Genomic DNA, 17,806 nt, shown 5'->3' on the forward strand with positions numbered 1-17,806 from the left:
AGGGAAGGGAAAGAGAGACTAAAGGCTACTACTCACAAACGAGACTAAAGGCTACAGAGCGTCATGACGGAAGGTCCATGCATGGTGCTCTTTCCACATCTGTCAAGCAATCAAGGCGAAGAGAGAGTCGAAACCTTCCCACTTGCCCTTTCTAAAGCTGCAAGCGAAGGTGTATCCACCAGCCCAGGAGTGACGTGCGCGCTTGTGGTGTGATGTCTTGGAAGCCGACCTTCCACAGGATCTCCTACCAGATTTGCCCCGAAAAGGAGCAGCGGATGAGAAGGTTATCACAAGTTTTGTCTTCCTAATCGCAGAGCTTGCCCATCGCGTCGGCTTGCAGCTCATGCCTAAACCGCTGTTCCGCGGTCTAAAGCTAGCCTAGAACTGCCCGCCAGAGGAAGAGCTTCACCTTAGACGGAGCCCAGAACTTCTAGACAAGCTTGGCTCCTGGGATGGATGCCGCACCGAGATGGAAGGCGCCATATGGCGAGCGAGCAGAGTAGTGACCATCGGTTGTCCCACCTCCAAATATAAAGGCGTTTCCAGAGTATGTGATACTCTTGTAGAGCCGGCTCAGTCCACGCTACGGTGATGTCCCGAACCCAGCGCTGGTCGGCAAGTGCCTGAGCCATCATGCGAGAGTTCTGGGCCCTTGCTCGTATGAGCTCAAGCAGGTTTGGTGCGATGTCGGGGATGAGATCTCCCTCCAACCAGCTATCCTACCAGAAGCGAATCGATGTCCCATCGCCAAGCACGACAGGCAGAAGCACGAAAGAAAGCCTGAACCTCTAACTACACCGAAATGTCCAATGCCGCCCAAATTTCCTCAATAGCCCACAACGGCAGGTTGTTGGCCATCAATAGATAGATGGGAACTGCTGAGGCTTGACAACGACGAGGTGGCCGCTTTTGTTCATGAGAGACCCAAGCAATGGCGTCAGCTTCTTGATGACCGGCCAGATTGCAGACTTCGGCAGGGATTTGGACATTTGGTGGACAGGGGCGCGCCGAGGTACTTGATCGGGAAGTTGTTGAGCTGGCACGACAACTCTCTCGCTGAATCATGTTTTGACAGAAGAGATTTCTGAATTATGTTTTTCCTTGAGCAAAACCATTTTAGCATGAGCTTTTCCATAGAGTTGGAGCTTAACTAAAAACCGTAGTCCCAGACGGTGAGAGCCGTAGGATGAAGCAATGGACGGTTCGGATCTAAGATCACCAAATACAGCTCGAGTCTAACTGTCAACCTGCCAACCTGGACCGACTGACCTCTTCATCCCCTCCGTCGATGGTCGTCTTCTCCGCGACACCTCGATCCCCCGAATCCCCCCCAATCCAACATCTCAAAAGGGAAAAAAAAAATCCCCAATCCTAAACCCATGCCCAGATCTCCCGAAAATCCCCAACTCCAATTGACCCTCCTTCGTCGTTATCACCCCTCCTAATCCGACCCCAATTCCGCCCGATGCGATTAGCAGCGGCGGCATAACGAACCGGCGCGTTCCCTAGGGTTAGGGTTTCGAGGGTTTGCACTAGGGTTTGGGCGCACGATGGGGCGGTCCCGCGGGGTGCCGAATTCAGGCGACGACGACACCGGCCACAGGTTCGGCACGTTCCTCCCTCCCCGATTTGCGATTTCGTTCTGCTAGCTCGCGCGCGCGGAGGGATGATCTGGTGCTGGTTGCAGGTCGAAGCGGAGGAGGGTATCGTCGAGCGGGGATGCGACTGACACCATTTCCGCGGCCATGGGAGGAGCAGGCGAGGGAGGGGGCAAGAAGGCGCTGTACCACTGCAACTACTGTAATAAGGACATTTCCGGGAAGATACGGATCAAATGCTCCAAGTGCCCTGACTTCGATCTCTGCGTCGAGTGCTTCTCCGTTGGCGCTGAAGTCACCCCACACCGGAGCAACCATCCTTACAGGGTCATGGTTAGTGGGTCATGGCTGTCTTTGCTTGACTTATGTTTTCTGTACTCTGTAGCACTCCACTAACTTTCGCGGTACAATGCTTATTTGATTTGCCAGCCTCTGAACTCAGTTGTAGTTTGTAATAGCCTAGTTAATGCTAGCGCTGTGAGGGCACATACAGGCTTCAGCTTCATCGTTGATTGTTTGTTTACTTTTGAGCTGGTGAGCTGAGAGCTGTTACCAGTTAAAATCAAAAGTTCAGAACCAATAGTGACCAAAGGCAAAATGAAATAAAGTAGAAAAGTATAGCACCCAAGGCTTCACTGACACAAACATTCAGCCTTTTGCGCTTGCTTGCTGAAGTATACACTGGTTCTTATTCTTAGTTAACCCAGTTAATCTCACTCTTCTGACCTTTCTTACCCGAAGTGTCTTATACTCATGTCTTCATCATTGCTTAGCCAAATTACATTAGTAGCACTTCAACCTTTTCTAAACCCAGTAGCTAACATGACAATCTTAACTAATATCTATGTGAGTGCTTAAATACTTAGTGTTGTATTCTGTGGAGGTTGTTATTCCTGATGATGTCTTGATTTGAATGATATTTTGCAACAGGACAACCTGTCTTTCCCACTTATTTGCCCAGATTGGAATGCAGATGAAGAAATCCTGCTTCTTGAGGTAATGTTGAACCTGTTTGGTACATTTACTTCCTGGCATTGTGTTTTGATTGTTTATCTGTCATGATTGAAGGGAATCGAAATGTATGGTCTGGGAAACTGGCTTGAAGTTGCAGAGCATGTTGGTACCAAGTCAAAATTACAGTGCATTGATCATTATACAACAGCATATATGAACTCACCTTGTTATCCCCTCCCGGTAACTATTTTCTCAACCTGTTTATATGTGCAATAAATGAGTTGGCACTTCTTAACTCAATGCTACCTGATGCTTGTAGGATATGTCTCATGTTAATGGCAAGAACAGGAAGGAACTTCTTGCTATGGCTAAAGTGCAGGGTGAGAGTAAAAAAGGTGAGCCAAGATTGTTTTGCTAGGTGATTGAAACAGTCAATACATTTTTTTTTGAGCACCTTAAGAGTGAAGACTTGACTTCACGGTGCTATTCAGTCATCGGGTTTGGTTCATGGTTGCTACCTAGTCATGTATAGTTTAACATGTGTTTGGTCACTTGCTATTTGTCTTCATATCTTGATATATTGATTGAGGCTGTGTTTGCCATTGTGGTGGTTTTGCAAAAGCACTTCTACTTTGGATATGGTATTTAGTTGAAGTTATATCTTTTCTGGAGAGATGACACTAGAATCAAACTGTAATTTGTACAAAATCTTATAACTAACTAGATTCCTTTGTATATGTGGTCTTAACCCCATTATAGGATGTTTGTTACTGGGCTATCCATCCAACTAGTGCCATAAAGGTACTTTCAAATGGATATATGACTTTTTTTTTGAAGGAAAACAAAAAGTCCCGTTTTAATTTCATATCCACATACCTTAATTTTGCATGCTGTGGATTTAATAGAAAGAAGAATGACAGTATGCACAGATAATAGCATGCTCATTACACCCAATGCCATTAGCAGTAGCAGCAGCTTCTCTGCCTGTATGCACAGGCATGAACACAAGGATCTGCTGTTCTGCACATATGCACGAGCTGATAATTGGATAAGAAAAATTGAACGACACTGCTGCTGTAAGTTTTTTATGTCTGTAAACTCTAATGATTCCGATATTTGGAATGGTGGGTACTTTCTAACTGCTGTCCTGTCATATTTCAATTCTGAAAAGAAGAATAACAACAGTCAGTAGATATTAGAAAGATGATATATTACTATATTTGGCTTGTCTTTATATCTCATCTTTCTTCTTTGCTCATATAGGGACTTCGCTGTTACCCGGTGAACTGACCCCTAAGGCTGAATCTCCATTTTCTCCCTCCAGGGTCAAGTATGCCATTATTTATCTATGAATACATATTGAATATGTCACATAAGCTTCAAAGAGGCTTGTTACCAGCTAGTTTTCTTGCATAGGTTGGAAGAGGCACTTGGAGATGGTCCAGCAGGTCGATCCCCTTCGCACATGGCTGGTGGTATGTATTGGGAATGACTACTTAGACCAACCAATCCTGTAGTAGTGCTTCTTTGGTCTATGTCAAGAGATGCTATCATATTGTGCTAATTCTGGTTGATCTACTGCAGGTGCAAATAAAAAAGCTTCAAATGCTGGACAGGTTAAAGATAGTTCTAACGTATCAAAAGTTGAAGGTATGATAGATAAATACATCACTGTTATTTTGTAGTTTTTAAGTTTACTCAGCATCCAGGCTCTATTAGTGCCCTTATGTCAATAACAAGTTAGCGACACCAGTTTGCTGTTCTCAGTGATGAATGGAAAAATAAAATTGAAACAAAACAATTATTATACACTTTTTAGACTTTAGATCTGTTTCATCAAGAATGCCACATTCTTAAGATTGAAATGCTCAAAAATGAGTAGTGCTATATCCTTTTCTTTAATTAAAGGGGGTTTTGTTGGAAAGATATAAGAAATGAAATGGAAATGGATGATCTCTTTATGGCATTGTATGTAATGGAGAAACATATATCCTTTTTCAATTAAGGTTGTTGGATTTTTTCCTAATTATTACTGCCTAAATGACATGTTGAGCCTTGGTATATTTAATTTCTATGTGTCAGATGGTCATGTTGATAGAAGTGTTGGTGTGAAGAAGCCCAGATATTCTGCAGATGAAGGCCCTTCATTGACTGAATTGAGTGGATACAATTCAAAGAGACATGAGTTTGACCCAGAGTATGATAATGATGCTGAACAAGCGCTTGCTGAGATGGAATTTAAAGAAACTGATTCTGAAACTGATCGTGAACTGAAACTGCGTGTGCTGCGTATTTACTTGTCCAGGTTCGTTTAATGTGGGACAATTTTTGTGTTCATATTAACCGGAAACATGCTAATATTATTGCAGTAACTTTTAGCAGCTTAGTTGTCTGATTTTGTCCTGTGTTTATTGCCTAAGTTTGCAATACTTAGTATTGAGATGAATTTTATGTTGACAATGCTTCAGTTGCTGAGTTAATAGTTGAAGTAGGAATGTTTGCATGTTGATTTTCAATTATTATATTGTTTAATAGTGATGTGTAACTGTTGCTTTTGTAGGCTTGATGAAAGAAAAAGGAGAAAAGAGTTCATATTGGAAAGAAATTTATTATTCCCTAATCCCTTGGAGAAAGATCTTACAAATGAAGACAAGGAAGTTTATCATCGCTATAAGGTATTTATGCGTTTTCTTTCCAAGGAGGAACATGAAGCCCTTGTTAGGAGTGTCATTGAGGAGCGAAAAATTCGGAGGAGAATTCAAGAGCTTCAGGTATTATTTTTGTTCATTGCGCTCTCTTACTAAATCGATTACAACAATTGTTTTTTATTCTTATTATAGAAATATTGCAGTTAAAGTTTCACTATTGATTTGCTAGAACTGTTTGGGCTACATGAAACTGAAAAGTGATTGTGGATAAAACTTACATGCAATTATGCAAATAAACAAATAATTCAATGTGACTGAAACTGTTGGCTGAGAACTAATCTTATACAAATTCCTATTTGTTCTTAGGAATTAGGATGTAGGAGTAGGAATGTGCAATGAGCTAAAACACAGCCTCATACAGGAGAATATTATACTAACACTGCAGTCCCCTTTTCCATTAAACAAAAGAAAGATACAACAGGATTTTAAATTCAAACTTTTTGAATCATTCCTTATTTACATAGATGGATGTAAGGTCTGCACATGTTGCAACATCACAACTTCGCAAGTTTCTTTGTCCATCTCTTGTATTCCCACTCGTACACGCAACCCACCCATTTGCCCAGCCAATTATCTGTTTTTCTTATTCTTATGGACTACTCTACATTTCTGGATGTTCCTGTGAGGGGAACCTTATAATATCTTAGTGGACTGACATTACATGTTTGTTAACTCATCATGGAAGTTGTGCTTGAGTTCTTGCATAGTACAGTCTTGAGTACAATTTTTTGTATTAGGTTTCACATATGAAGCTTCCTTTTCGTTTCCTGGAAAACATTCAATAGAATGAATTGTGCTACTGATCAATCTTGTTCTTGACATTCCCACTGATCATATGTAGAGGATTAACTACCTGCGTGCGTGTGTGTGTGTGTCTAGCATCCATATTTTCTGTTGTGCAAATATATAAATGTAATTGTTAATTTTTATTTTGTTGACTCTCAGGAATGTCGTTCTGCTGGATGCTGTACATTGGCTGAAGCAAAGATACACATAGAGCAAAAGAGGAAAAGGGAATACGAGTTAAATTCCCAAAAATCTAAGGAAAGTGGCCAGCTTATTCCAAATAATAAATCAGTACAAAAGATGAATCGACCTATGAAAATTGAATCTGATGGGAATTTGGATCCAAAGAAAGGTGGCACTGGCTTAGATTCTCCTAAAACCACTGGACTTGCAAGTGTTAAGCAATGGGATGACTGGGATATAGTTGGTCTTCCTGGGGCAGAGCTTTTAAGCGCTAGTGTAAGTTCATTTCAAATCCAAGTGCCCTGTTCGGTGACCTGCGCCGTCATTTGTGCACACTAGTATTCTAGCCTTGTTCATACTCTCTTTTTTTTTGTCTGTGTGTTACATTAAGAATATGATCCACTCATTTTATTTCAGGAAAAGCTGCTATGTTGTCAGAACCGATTGCTACCAAGTCATTACCTGAGAATGCAGGAGGTGCTAATGCAGGAGATATTTAAAGATAATGGCCTCAAGAAAGAAGATGCCCGTGTCTTATTTAAGGTTGATCCTAGCAAAGTAGATACGGTTTATGATATGGTAACGAAAAAGCTTGGTAACCATGAGGAGGCTCCAACTGTCTAGCTTATGCTGTTGAGCAGCCTGCCTGATGTGACTTGCCAACAAATCAAGTCTTAGTTTTGCCCTTTGCAACCATAGCTTAAGGTGGAGGCTGTAATTGAATCTACCATAGTTAAAACTGAAATTCGTGTCCATTGTCTGAAGCACAATAAGGCATTCCAGCCAAATTGTAAAATTATGGTGCGGCCGATAATGTGTAGTATGAGTTGCCATTGCAGAGGGTAGTTGCCATTGTTGAGTGTACTGTTGAGGATGTGCTAGTGCCTTGTTGTAGGTATAGGGCCTGAGTTTATGTATCATCATGTATGTAACATTTCCTGCCCTATTTTATGCCATTGTACCAATCAGACATGGATTATTACAATTCATCTTGCAGCGTATTTGTTGTGTCTATCGGGATGCTTTGCATCTGTGTAATGCTTGTTGGGTCAGTTAATAGCAGAGCCTTCAGCTAGCTCTTGAGAGACGTGTTTGGTTGTGGGTGAGAAAATTTTCGCAAAAAAATTTCGCCACTTTGACCACTAATTAGAGGTATTAAATGAAGTTTTATTACAAAATCACCTCCACAACCATGGGTACTGTAGCTGATGAGGTCTTTGACCATACAATTAGAAAAGGATTAGAGCATGATTATTGTAGTATTATTATATCTAATTATAAATTAATTAGGCTCATTAGATTCGCTCGTAAAATTACATTTATCTGTAAAAAAATTTTGCAAACAGACTTTGTTTAATACTCCACGTATAAAAAATTCTCTTTTCGCGAGAAATTTCTTTGGTGCGAAAGTTTTCAGGTGCACTTACCGCTTCGCTCTGACATTGCAGCTGAACAGAAAGGGACCCAGCTCCTCTTTTAAACTGTACTCCCTCCTTCATAATAAGTGTAATTTTGAAGTTCAAAATTTATCGCAACATAAATGCATCTTAGATTTGAGACAGCCTAATTCTAGTTGTCTTTTCTGCTTTCTCTTCTCGCAAAGTGCAACGATTACATCTTTATAGAGATATATATGTAATTTTTCAACAATATTAATCTCCCCATCTCAAACTTAAGTCTACTTATTTTGAACGGAGGGAGTACGAAGTTTTGGTTACCGAACCTGGCACTGTTCTAGCCGACTGTACTGTTGAGGGTGTGTTTAGTTGGTGAAATGAAAATTTTTGAGTGTCACATCGAATATTTGACCAGATGTCGAGAGGAATTTTTGGATACTAATTAAAAAGAGAACATATCTGGTGGAAACCACAACTTTCGTGAAAATCCGTGCAAACTACGATAAAAAAGTCGTCTAAATTCATAAAAAAATCACATATGTAGATGATATGATGATACACAACCTTCTAAAATATCTTGTCCAAATCGACTTCGTTTGCGAGATATAAAAATAATAAATTTCTAACAAATCATGTGGACAGCTTTCTAGCTTAAAAAACTAATTTCAGAACTTACTTGGAAACCGCGAGACGGATCTTTTGACATTTGACCGCATCATTAGCACATGTGAGTTGCTGTAGTACTTATGACTAATCATGCACTAATTAAACTCAAAAAATTCGTCTCGTCGTGTACATCTAAATTGTGCAATTAATTTTATTTTTTAATTACATTTAATGCTCCATGGCTGTGTTCAGAGGGGGAGGCAAAAGTTTTTGGATGAAAATTTTTGTTAACTAAACGGGGCCTACTTCGTGGAGCTTGTGTTTTTTTTATAAAAAAAATCTCGGCTGAAATGCTACGGTTCAGCCACACCTATTACACGTTTGGTTGTTTATATAAGCAAACATCTTAAAACTATTCATACGCACTTTTTATTCATAACCTAATCTCCGTTATCTCGTGGTCGCTCAAAAGATAACCATACGCACTTTTTATAAAAAAAACAAAGTAAATAATTGTGCAAACAACCCATTTTGCACGAAGCTCTCTTGATTGGTGAACGGCAGTAACGTGCAGCCGGGCAGGGAGACCCCAGACAGGTGCCGGCGGAGGACGGGATCATGTGAGGGATCCCGGATCCGCGGGGGTAGTTGGCACTAGTGGATTGCGCGCGCGTTGCGCGCGCATAATTCATTTGTCATCTTAGTGGTAATTATCATGATATGGTATAGTAGATGTTTTGAAGTACAGGGAGAAATTAAAAGTAGTATATACACTTTATAAGATCTGATGAGCAAATGGAAAAAGGAAGGTCGGACTTAAAGTTTTAGACATTTCTAATTTTTTAGTGTAACCTAATAAGATCATAACTGGCCTCATTCCGTGGAAACATCCCAAATAGTAGATGTAGCCCAGATATACTTAGGGTAGTAGTGTGCGTACAATAGAACTCCCAAGCGCACACCAAAACTTAGAATCATTATACACATGAATCCTTCTCAGGAAACAAAACACAAATGGGCAAATGGCTTTGATACATAGGAGTCATTGCCTGATCCCTTGATAATAAAACAAGAGAGGTGCAGAATGTTTGATAGTTACATTTAAATTTAGAAATTATATCTCAAGTTGTGTCTAAGAGTCCACGCCATTGTATTGTAGGGGCTATATGCATGTCATTTAACTCTATGCACCGGGCAAACACCATGGTTGATTATTTTCGCCTACAAAGATGAAAAGATTATTTCCAGTACTCATAAATCGACCAAAAGATTAATATCGACCGAAACAACACAATTCAATAAGGACAATATGAAACTTTCATTGCTTGTTTGGCACAAAGGACAAATGCTTGTTGCCATGGTAACAAAACATTTTGTTAGTTAAGCATGTACCATACCAACATTCTGAAAATGAAATTGAATCATAGAGTACTAACACACGGAGTTCATGTGATTAACCAAGTACTCAACTTTAGATCACTATAATGAAGCATTTTTGCAAAGAGAAAAAAAGGGTGGTTTACCTAGAAAAACAAATAATACAATAACTTGGTATACAATATGCAGACAACCAACACATAATGACTGTAATCTGCTAAACTAAAACTGTAAACACATTACAAGAATAGAACAGCTTGCAAAGATGATCGTTCATAGGCAAAGATTAAGGATTACTCTGCAGCGCTCCAAAAGAATTAACAATGCCGAGATGTGTGACTAACTCCAGCTGTGGTAGCTATAATTCTACACCACATAATACAATTCTATCATCCCCAACTTCAGTAATCAAAGATTTATATGGTAGACAGTACTCGAGGCAATCAGAACAATTTGAATGCAAAGTATATTGATCCAAGTATATTAACTTTTATCAGGCAATCAAATCAAATTAGGTCAGCAATTAGCATAAAAATTCTATTGGCAAACCTGATCAGTATCTTTCAGGTGAATGAATATCAGGCAGTAAGAAGCAACAAAACAAAACCAGGTCTGCATCTAGCACCAAATTTGAATTCGCAAACATGATCAGTATCTCTCGGAGTCTTGGGTGAAAGAATTTCAAGCAGTGAAGACTGATGTCACTAGATCTGATATTTCTCTAGGATGTTTTGCAACTGTTAAGATGAGAAAAATTGTTCAGGTAGAGCACAAAAAAATAAAAGTAGCCCCTAATGCTGGCGAGTTATCAATTATTCTAATGTATAAGCATGCTCCATTGGTTCATCTAAAGAATCCGAACAAAGGTAGTTTGTCAAGAAAAAAACATTTTCAGATTGTAAGCTTACTGTAATCATGCATATCTAGATTATGAACAGGTACTCATCTAAACAAATAAAATCATCAAATCATTCATAAGAGATTATTTCATACTTTTGAACAGCAACAACTTGCGAAAAGAACTCAGCATACTGCTCCATGCATCTCTGTTAGTGGAAGAAATAAAACAAATATTTGCATAATATTACCTAACTCTGCATTTCACTGCTAGTACAACTCATGAAGCCAAGTTGCAAATGATTTAAAACGTTGGAATCCAAATGCAACAGGCCAATTGGCCAAATCTCAACTATCATTTACGTGTAGGCAACGATCTAAAACAGTTACTGAAAAAGGGGGAAAAACAAACATATGCCAAGAATAATATTAATGTGCTATACCAATAATAGCTAACAACGCGTATAGGAAAATATATAGTCAAGAATAGTTTTGTAGCTCCCTTTATAGCTAATTACGTCAGCAAGGCAACACTGAAATAGCAGGTAATAAACAATTAGAATAAGGTACCTTAACAATTTATGAAGAGCTGGAAGCCAACTAAAATGAGATTGTTTCAGCAATTGGAACCTAGTGGAAAATAAGAAAATACAGCTATTTAAAGAACCAGCAAGAATCTAGGAATAAGAACATTGTTTACATGTATTAACAACAACAAACAGGTGAAATATAGATGGATGCCTTGTTCCCAAATTAAAATCTAATATATTAAACTATCTTAATAAAAAAAGGCAACGACAGTTGGACAAACTGCTGAGCAAGGCTAACTAAACAATGATGACTTAATTAGGTAAGTGGGGGACAGCGCATACAGGAGATATATTGGTTAAAAAACCATAAAAGGTACAAATACAAGGGATTAATCTGATATCTGTTAAGCCTCTCTGTACAAAGTAAGGGGTTGCAAAAAAAAATTAAAGCTAGTAAGGCAAAGTGTCCACTTCTTTCATTTTTGTCATGGGAACAGTCCAGGAAGCAAAAGAGATATAGTACTTGCTTAACATGACTGAGCCACCAGTCAATTCAAGAACCTCCAATTTATTCATAATCCTACATTTGTAAGGAAAAAATGTATAGGTGAAGTCCCAGGTTCTCTTAATAGCACAATATGCAGTGTGGATGGATTCAAGAAAACACAGTAGGCGGCCAGAGCATATTCATACCCAACAAGCAATGCTATCATACAAGAAGTTCAGGGCATCATAAAGTTACACTGTTATATAGATTGAACCCTATACATAATTACGATAAAGTACAGGATATCAAAGTGAAATTGCAAGGCAGTGGGAACTCACCAAAGAAGCTAACTGTTGCATCTTCCCAGAGCTGGGAGGCCGTCCCCAGTCATGCTTCTCTGATGGTGCACCAGAGCCTGAACCCCCTGGTTTTGTTTCTTCAAAAATGGACTTAGTTAAGTGCATACACTATTTTCACCAAACCAACAAATGAGGGATGAAAAATGCAGACCTGGCTGAGCCTTAAATTACATCAGGATCAGGGAATAATGACAAACGAAATTCAAAGTTAGCAAACTTCAGCACCTCTGCATATATTAAACTGTCCATGGATATTTCCATTTCTGTTAGATCTTTACTATCATCTATAAAAGCCTGCCATTAGAATGAGCAACATTTAAGCCAACATTTGAAGTTTATTTTGTAGATTTCGTCACATGTATAGCAAACATGTATTATATAATCAAGTAGACCGGCACAAAATTTAGGAAAACTTTATCATGCTTTACAGGTGTTGGAATCAGGTACTAATAGTTTCACACATACTTAATAGACGAACATCATATACAAAGACCAATTGGCTAATTAATTACCTTCTGCAATGCGTTTGGCGAATGACTGATGACCGGTTGCCTCCGTGGCTCCATCGATGGAGTTCAATCCACACCCCTTCCTGCACTGTCGTTGTTTTTGTTGTACTGGCCGTTTTTGCATTGGGGAGGAAATGCAAAAGATCTGAATTTTGACCCAGAATTAGCTTGGAGGAAGAACGAGCAAATCCGTTCATTGGTAGCAAGGAGAGGCTGCTGATTGGGGATGGGTAGTATGCAGACGGGGCATACCTGTTGTAGTTGTGCAGCTCGTTCGGGCAGGAGCCCGGCCGCCGCCCACTCGTCGCGCGGCACAGGGGGGGGGGAGAGAGAGAGAGATGGCGGCGCCCAGAGGAAGACGGCGGCACGCAGGGGCGGCGACAGTCCGTTGCGGGAAGCTGAGGCCGAGGGCCTGCGGATCCGGGCTGCTGCAGCAGCTCGTCGTGCCCGCCGCTCGATCCCCCGGCGAGGAAGGAGGAGCGAGGACCCCCGTGGATCTGGCTGCCACCGCCATGGCCCCGCGCGGGCCTTCGCCTTCCGCTGCCGCCATGGCCCTATGCCCCGCCGTCGAGGGAGTGGGAGGGAGGATGATGGGGAGCAGGGGAGGAGAAGGAGAGGGAGAGGGAGAGGGAGGGAGGGGTCGGAGGGCCGGCAGCACCTGGATTCGCTCGCCTCCGCACCGCCACGGTTGTTGTGCTCTGCCGCCGCCGCACTGCCGCACACGCGCCGAGATGGAGGGAGGAGGATGGGGAGTTCCGTCGCCGCCGCACCGCCTCCGCCTCCACCGCGGCCCGGACGCCGCGCGAGGCGCCTCCGCCCTGCCGCCGCCGCGCGGATCTCGCGAGCACGAATAGCCCGACGAGAACCATCTAGAAAAAAGCCGCGCAGATCTGGCGTTCACAGGTCATCGCGCGCGCAGAGGACGGTGTGAACACGAGAAAAAAAGCAGTTGAGTTGAGCAGCTCCTGCGCCGGTGTGAACGCCTCGACGAGGAAGACGGCGCTATAATTGCCACGGTGAGAACCGATCTTCACCCTCGGTTAGAAATCAGAGGAACGGTAGAATTTTCGCTGACGTTGCCACTCTCATTGCTCACGGAGTCCCGCTCGAATCATATATAGAAATGTGTGGAGCGCACGGGCTGTGACCTTTGCTGGCCGCGCGGCGCTGTTTCCACGGCGAGATATACAAAGGCCCCGGCAGCCTCGGCGCGACGAAGTGATGACCCGAGGCCCCCTCGACCCACCAGCCACCACCACTCCACACTCTCCCACCTCGACCACTGCGGGGGCGGGGCGTCCGAGCTGCGCGCGGCGGAGAAACCCAGGGGACGCCTCCGCGGCGCGAGCGAGCGAGCGAGGAGGCGCGGGGGGAGCGGAGATGGCGTCGCCGGGGCTGGTGGCCGCGGCGCTGCTGGTGGCCGCGCTGGCGGCATTCTGCCGGACCCGCTGCGGACGGGCAGCATGGTGGACTTCCCGGGCTTCGAGGCGCACTTCGTCGAACTCCCCGAGCCCGCCGAGATGCCGCCGCACGCGGACGCCCGCGAGCGGCTCCGCGGCGCGGAGGTGCGGTTCCGCGGCGAGGTGCAGGGGCCCGAGAGCGTCGCCTTCGACCCGCGGGGGCGCGGGCCGTACACGGGCGTCGCCGACGGGCGGGTCGTCTTCTGGGACGGCGAGCGGTGGGCGCCCTTCGCGACGGTCTCCCCGCGCTGGACGCAGGAGCTCTGCGGCGGGCCCAAGGCGTCGCCCATGGAGTACCTCCCCAACGAGCACATCTGCGGCCGCCCGCTCGGGCTCCGGTTCGATAAGAGGACCGGGGACCTCTACATCGCCGACGCCTACTTCGGCTTGCTCAAGGTCGGCCCCGAGGGCGGGCTGGCCACGCCGCTGGCGACGGAGGCCGAGGGCGTGCGCTTCAACTTCACCAACGATCTCGACCTCGACGAGGACGGCAACGTCTACTTCACTGACTCCAGCATCCACTACCAGAGACGGTCCGTGCGTGATGCCCTGCCCTCTCCTCTGCTTCGCGTAGCTGTTGTTTCATTTTCATCTCACCGTGTTGATTGGTTGGTTGGTTGTAGTTGGTTGGTTGGCTGAACACTTTATTTCAACCTGGGGCTCAGTAGACCTGAATTATTACTTGGTAATCGGAAACACTAAGGTCAACTTGGGTTAGTATACTTGTTTATCTTGACTACTATTAATTGATAGGGCAGTAGACACTATGCTATGATCTGTTTGATCCCTTGATCACAACATTGTTTCCCGTAAGTATGCGCAAGCACAATCACATGCTTTCCTACAAAACAACGAGGAAACTTTAGTAAGCAATATAAAACAGAAAAATGGATCAATTGCTTCTTGGTGAGAGCCGTCAGTGAGGTGGAGGAGAAGGATGGGAACCTCTGGAGATGGTCTGTCCTGATGCTGTTCATCTGACCTCACCAAGGCGTCTTAGCTTACCCGGTTTGCTGGAAAACACACTGTTGCACACGTCTCTGAGAGTATCGGTAGTCCACATAATTTGGTCTTGGAGCAACCTGGAGCTGTTTGGCGCTCCAGCTTCTTTTAGTAGCAATGTAAGTTGCTGATGTTTTAGATTCTCCTTCGAACTTCTAGGAATGAACAGCTCGAGTTTCTGGATCCAGATTTGTCAGGTGGTGTGCTTCACTGCTTCTTGGGTTAGATCTATTCCAACAGTAAACAAAAAATTGCATCAATTGCTTCTTCAGGGTTGACCATCTTACACTTGGATCAATTGCTTCTTTGGGGATGACAGTCCTACTCATATGTAACTTTTACCTGTTTTATTGCGTATTAAGGTGTTCCAACCGTTCCACTTTGATGTAACACTCGCCTGTTTCAGTGTGTCTTAAGGCGCTACTCTGTTTTCCATTGTTATATTGGGGGAGCATACAATGTCTGTATCACCTTGGATCTTGCAAAACCTGTTTATTGAAGTCTGTTTTGTGACTTACCAGTAAGCGTGGTCATTCATTTGCAGGAATTTCATGCAGTTGGTTTTCTCTGGAGATCCCTCTGGGAGGCTTTTGAAATATAACCCGCAGACAAAGGAAACGACAGTACTGCATCGCAACATCCAATTTCCCAATGGTGTGTCCATGAGCAAGCATGGCTCATTCTTTGTCTTCTGTGAAGGATCGCGTGGCAGGTATGTACTCGCTTTCTCATATTTTGTCTAAGCTTTCTTCAACTTCATATCAGGCACTCAATGTTTGTGTTCTTGTGGAGGCAGGTTGAGCAGATACTGGTTGAAAGGTGAGAAGGCAGGAACCGTTGATCTTTTTGCCATCTTGCCTGGATTCCCAGACAATGTGCGGACCAACGACAAGGGCGAGTTCTGGGTTGTGATCCACTGTCGGCGCAGCCTGTACGCCCGGCTCATGAGCCGCCATGTCAAGATGAGGAAGTTCTTTCTCAGCCTCCCGATCCCCGCCAAGTTCCACTACCTGATGCAGATTGGCGGCAAGCTCCACGCGGTGATCATCAAGTACAGCCCCGAGGGCGAGGTGCTCGACATCTTGGAGGACACCAAGGGGGAGGTGGTGAGAGCCGTGAGCGAGGTGGAGGAGAAGGATGGGAAGCTCTGGATAGGGTCCGTCCTGATGCCATTCATCGCTGTCTTCGACCTCGCCAAGGCGTCTTAGGCTCGTAGCAGACCCGGTTTGCTGGAAAACACGGTTGCGCGCGTCTCTGAGAGGAACAGCGATCCAAATAATTTGGTCCTGGAGCTATTTGACGCTCTAGCATCTTTCTTTAGAACTAATGTAAGTTGCTGACGTTTTAGATTCTCCCTCGAACTTTTAGGAATGAACAGGTTCGTGTTTCTTAACCTTGATTTGTCACGTGTGCTCAATGAGTTCGATCTGTTCCTACGTTTACTTGGTCAATGCATGCATAGTTTTTAAGAGTGAGGATGAGGTTATCTACCCCAATGTGCAGCTCATGGTCGTTGAGAATAATTTAAGGCGCAGCAGGTTCTTCTATTTTGTAGTGATGCATTGACCAAAACGAGTCCGGCCGCGAGTTGCGCACGCTGCCGGGTCATCTGCAGTCGCTCGCGGGGGATCGAATCAACGAGTCCGGCCGGCGGCGAGAAACATCCAAACGGCCGGCCGGCGGGTGATTCCCGCTGCACGACGCAAAGAACGCTAGCGAAGAGCTCGTATCACAAGGCACGCAGATGGAGACGAACTGTGATGTGCAAACGAACTTCCTATTGAATGGCCTCACAATCAATAACGACAAGTTGTGCAAAAATCAGTTTCAGGTTCCAGCATTTGCTGGTTCTCACAGGAACAAAGAAAACGGGAAGATCTAAGCAGTGACTTACATGTGGGACCAGAACCACCCGGTTTGGTCGCCCCCTATCGCATGCTGCCGCTGCCGGTGTGGTCCAAGCAAGCTAGCCCAAAACAATGGCGTACGAATCCAACAGTCTAATCCACACGGAACGGATTCGCACGTGTCGATCAAGACCAAGTGCACGGCCAAATAGTAGGGCTCTGACTGGCACCCCAATAACGAACGCCCCCAAAGCCTCAAGAACTGATCAAGTTGTTGTTGGCGATTTGGCGTGCTTGTCGACTCGCTATGTGCGCAACAAAATCGCGAGGAGGAGAGGGGCGCGCTGGCTGGCTATTGGTAGCGCATGGAAGTGGAGGAGCTACAGCCGGAGGAGACGCTGCGCCAGAAGCCGGCGCCGTAGAACCGGGAGCTCATGATCTCGCGCTCCAGTTCCGCCGCCGCCGCCTCGCCGCGCGCCTCCTCTTCCTCGGCCTCCAGCGGCGACGGGGCCGCGCCGATCATCGCCTTGCCACTGCTCCCCGACGGCGACGCGGGCTCAACCGCCGCCGCCGCCGCCGACCGCTTCTTGCGGCTGACGCGGTCGCGGTGGCGCCTCCTCCTCCTCACCCGCCGCATGACGCCCGCTGGGAGCTTGACGGTGACGAGCAGCAGCACGTCGAGCAGCGCCAGCGGGCAGCAGCAGCACACCGCCGCGCAGTTGGCCGCCGCCTGCCCCGCCCCCTCCCCGCACCCCGGCTGGGGCTCATGCTCCTCCCCCTCCTCCTCCTCGTGCCCGCGCCCGTACTCGCGCATGCGCCCGCGCCTGCCCGCTCGATCGACCACGAGCCCCGCCGCCGATAGAAGCTTCTGCTTCTCGGGAGTCCTTAGCGCTCCGGACAGGAGCAACGCCGGCTGCGGCTGCCTAAACAAACCTGCCGGATGGACTGGTATTTAGAGCCGGTCTCTATTGGTTGGTGGAGGAGAGAGAGAGAGAGAGAGAGAGGAGGAGGAGGAGGAGGAGGACGAGGAGGCGGCGATGGCGTGCGTGGCCTCGGCGGCTTCCTTTTCTTTCTTGCACGCGCGGCTCCTCCGCCAGGGAGGGCAAGAAAAAATCAATTCCCAATTTTCCTCCACCCGTGACGTATTTCCCTGGCCCTCGTCCGCT

At 45.2% G+C, this 17,806-nt stretch overlaps 2 protein-coding genes, 1 long non-coding RNA gene and 1 pseudogene across 8 annotated transcripts; 2 read left to right on the forward strand and 2 right to left on the reverse strand.

Moving 5' to 3' along the window:
* Nucleotides 1-1,257: 1,257 nt before the first annotated feature.
* LOC120690089 (transcriptional adapter ADA2-like) lies at nt 1,258-7,241 on the forward strand. The gene is made up of 12 exons (XM_039972606.1): nt 1,258-1,603; nt 1,688-1,931; nt 2,529-2,594; nt 2,667-2,792; nt 2,872-2,947; nt 3,816-3,882; nt 3,969-4,027; nt 4,137-4,202; nt 4,635-4,857; nt 5,113-5,323; nt 6,206-6,505; nt 6,647-7,241. The coding sequence occupies exons 1-12, from the start codon at nt 1,551-1,553 to the stop codon at nt 6,851-6,853; spliced, it is 1,698 nt and encodes a 565-aa protein (XP_039828540.1). The 5' UTR covers nt 1,258-1,550; the 3' UTR covers nt 6,854-7,241.
* A 1,907-nt stretch (nt 7,242-9,148) lies between these two features.
* LOC120690093 lies at nt 9,149-13,490 on the reverse strand. Of its 6 annotated transcripts, XR_005681570.1 has the most exons (6): nt 12,584-13,490; nt 12,335-12,476; nt 11,974-12,116; nt 11,802-11,899; nt 11,017-11,076; nt 9,177-10,346 (listed from the first exon to the last, which is right to left on the reverse strand). It is a non-coding gene; the product is annotated as an uncharacterized LOC120690093 (long non-coding RNA). The 6 variants fall into 6 exon arrangements; XR_005681573.1 differs by lacking the exon at nt 11,974-12,116; XR_005681571.1 differs by lacking the exons at nt 12,335-12,476; nt 12,584-13,490 and having other exon boundaries at nt 9,149-10,346; nt 11,802-11,887; nt 11,974-12,328.
* Nucleotides 13,491-13,501: 11 nt separating this feature from the next.
* LOC120690090 lies at nt 13,502-16,262 on the forward strand (annotated as a pseudogene).
* Nucleotides 16,263-16,551: 289 nt separating this feature from the next.
* LOC120690091 lies at nt 16,552-17,688 on the reverse strand. The gene has a single exon (XM_039972607.1). The coding sequence runs from the start codon at nt 17,452-17,454 to the stop codon at nt 16,993-16,995; it is 462 nt and encodes a 153-aa protein (XP_039828541.1). The 5' UTR covers nt 17,455-17,688; the 3' UTR covers nt 16,552-16,992.
* Between the last annotated feature and the right edge of the window lie 118 nt (nt 17,689-17,806).

Source organism: Panicum virgatum, chromosome 9N (assembly GCF_016808335.1).
Source record: "Panicum virgatum strain AP13 chromosome 9N, P.virgatum_v5, whole genome shotgun sequence".
Lineage (NCBI taxonomy): Eukaryota > Viridiplantae > Streptophyta > Magnoliopsida > Poales > Poaceae > Panicum > Panicum virgatum.

Coding starts and splice junctions, on each gene's coding strand:
- LOC120690089 (XM_039972606.1), top strand. CDS start 1,551: ATGGGGCGGTCCCGCGGGGTGCCGAATTCAGGCGACGACGACACCGGC. Junction 2,595..2,666: donor AAGAAATCCTGCTTCTTGAG/GTAATGTTGAAC, acceptor TCATGATTGAAG/GGAATCGAAATGTATGGTCT. Junction 4,028..4,136: donor CCCTTCGCACATGGCTGGTG/GTATGTATTGGG, acceptor GATCTACTGCAG/GTGCAAATAAAAAAGCTTCA.
- LOC120690091 (XM_039972607.1), bottom strand. CDS start 17,454: ATGCGCGAGTACGGGCGCGGGCACGAGGAGGAGGAGGGGGAGGAGCAT.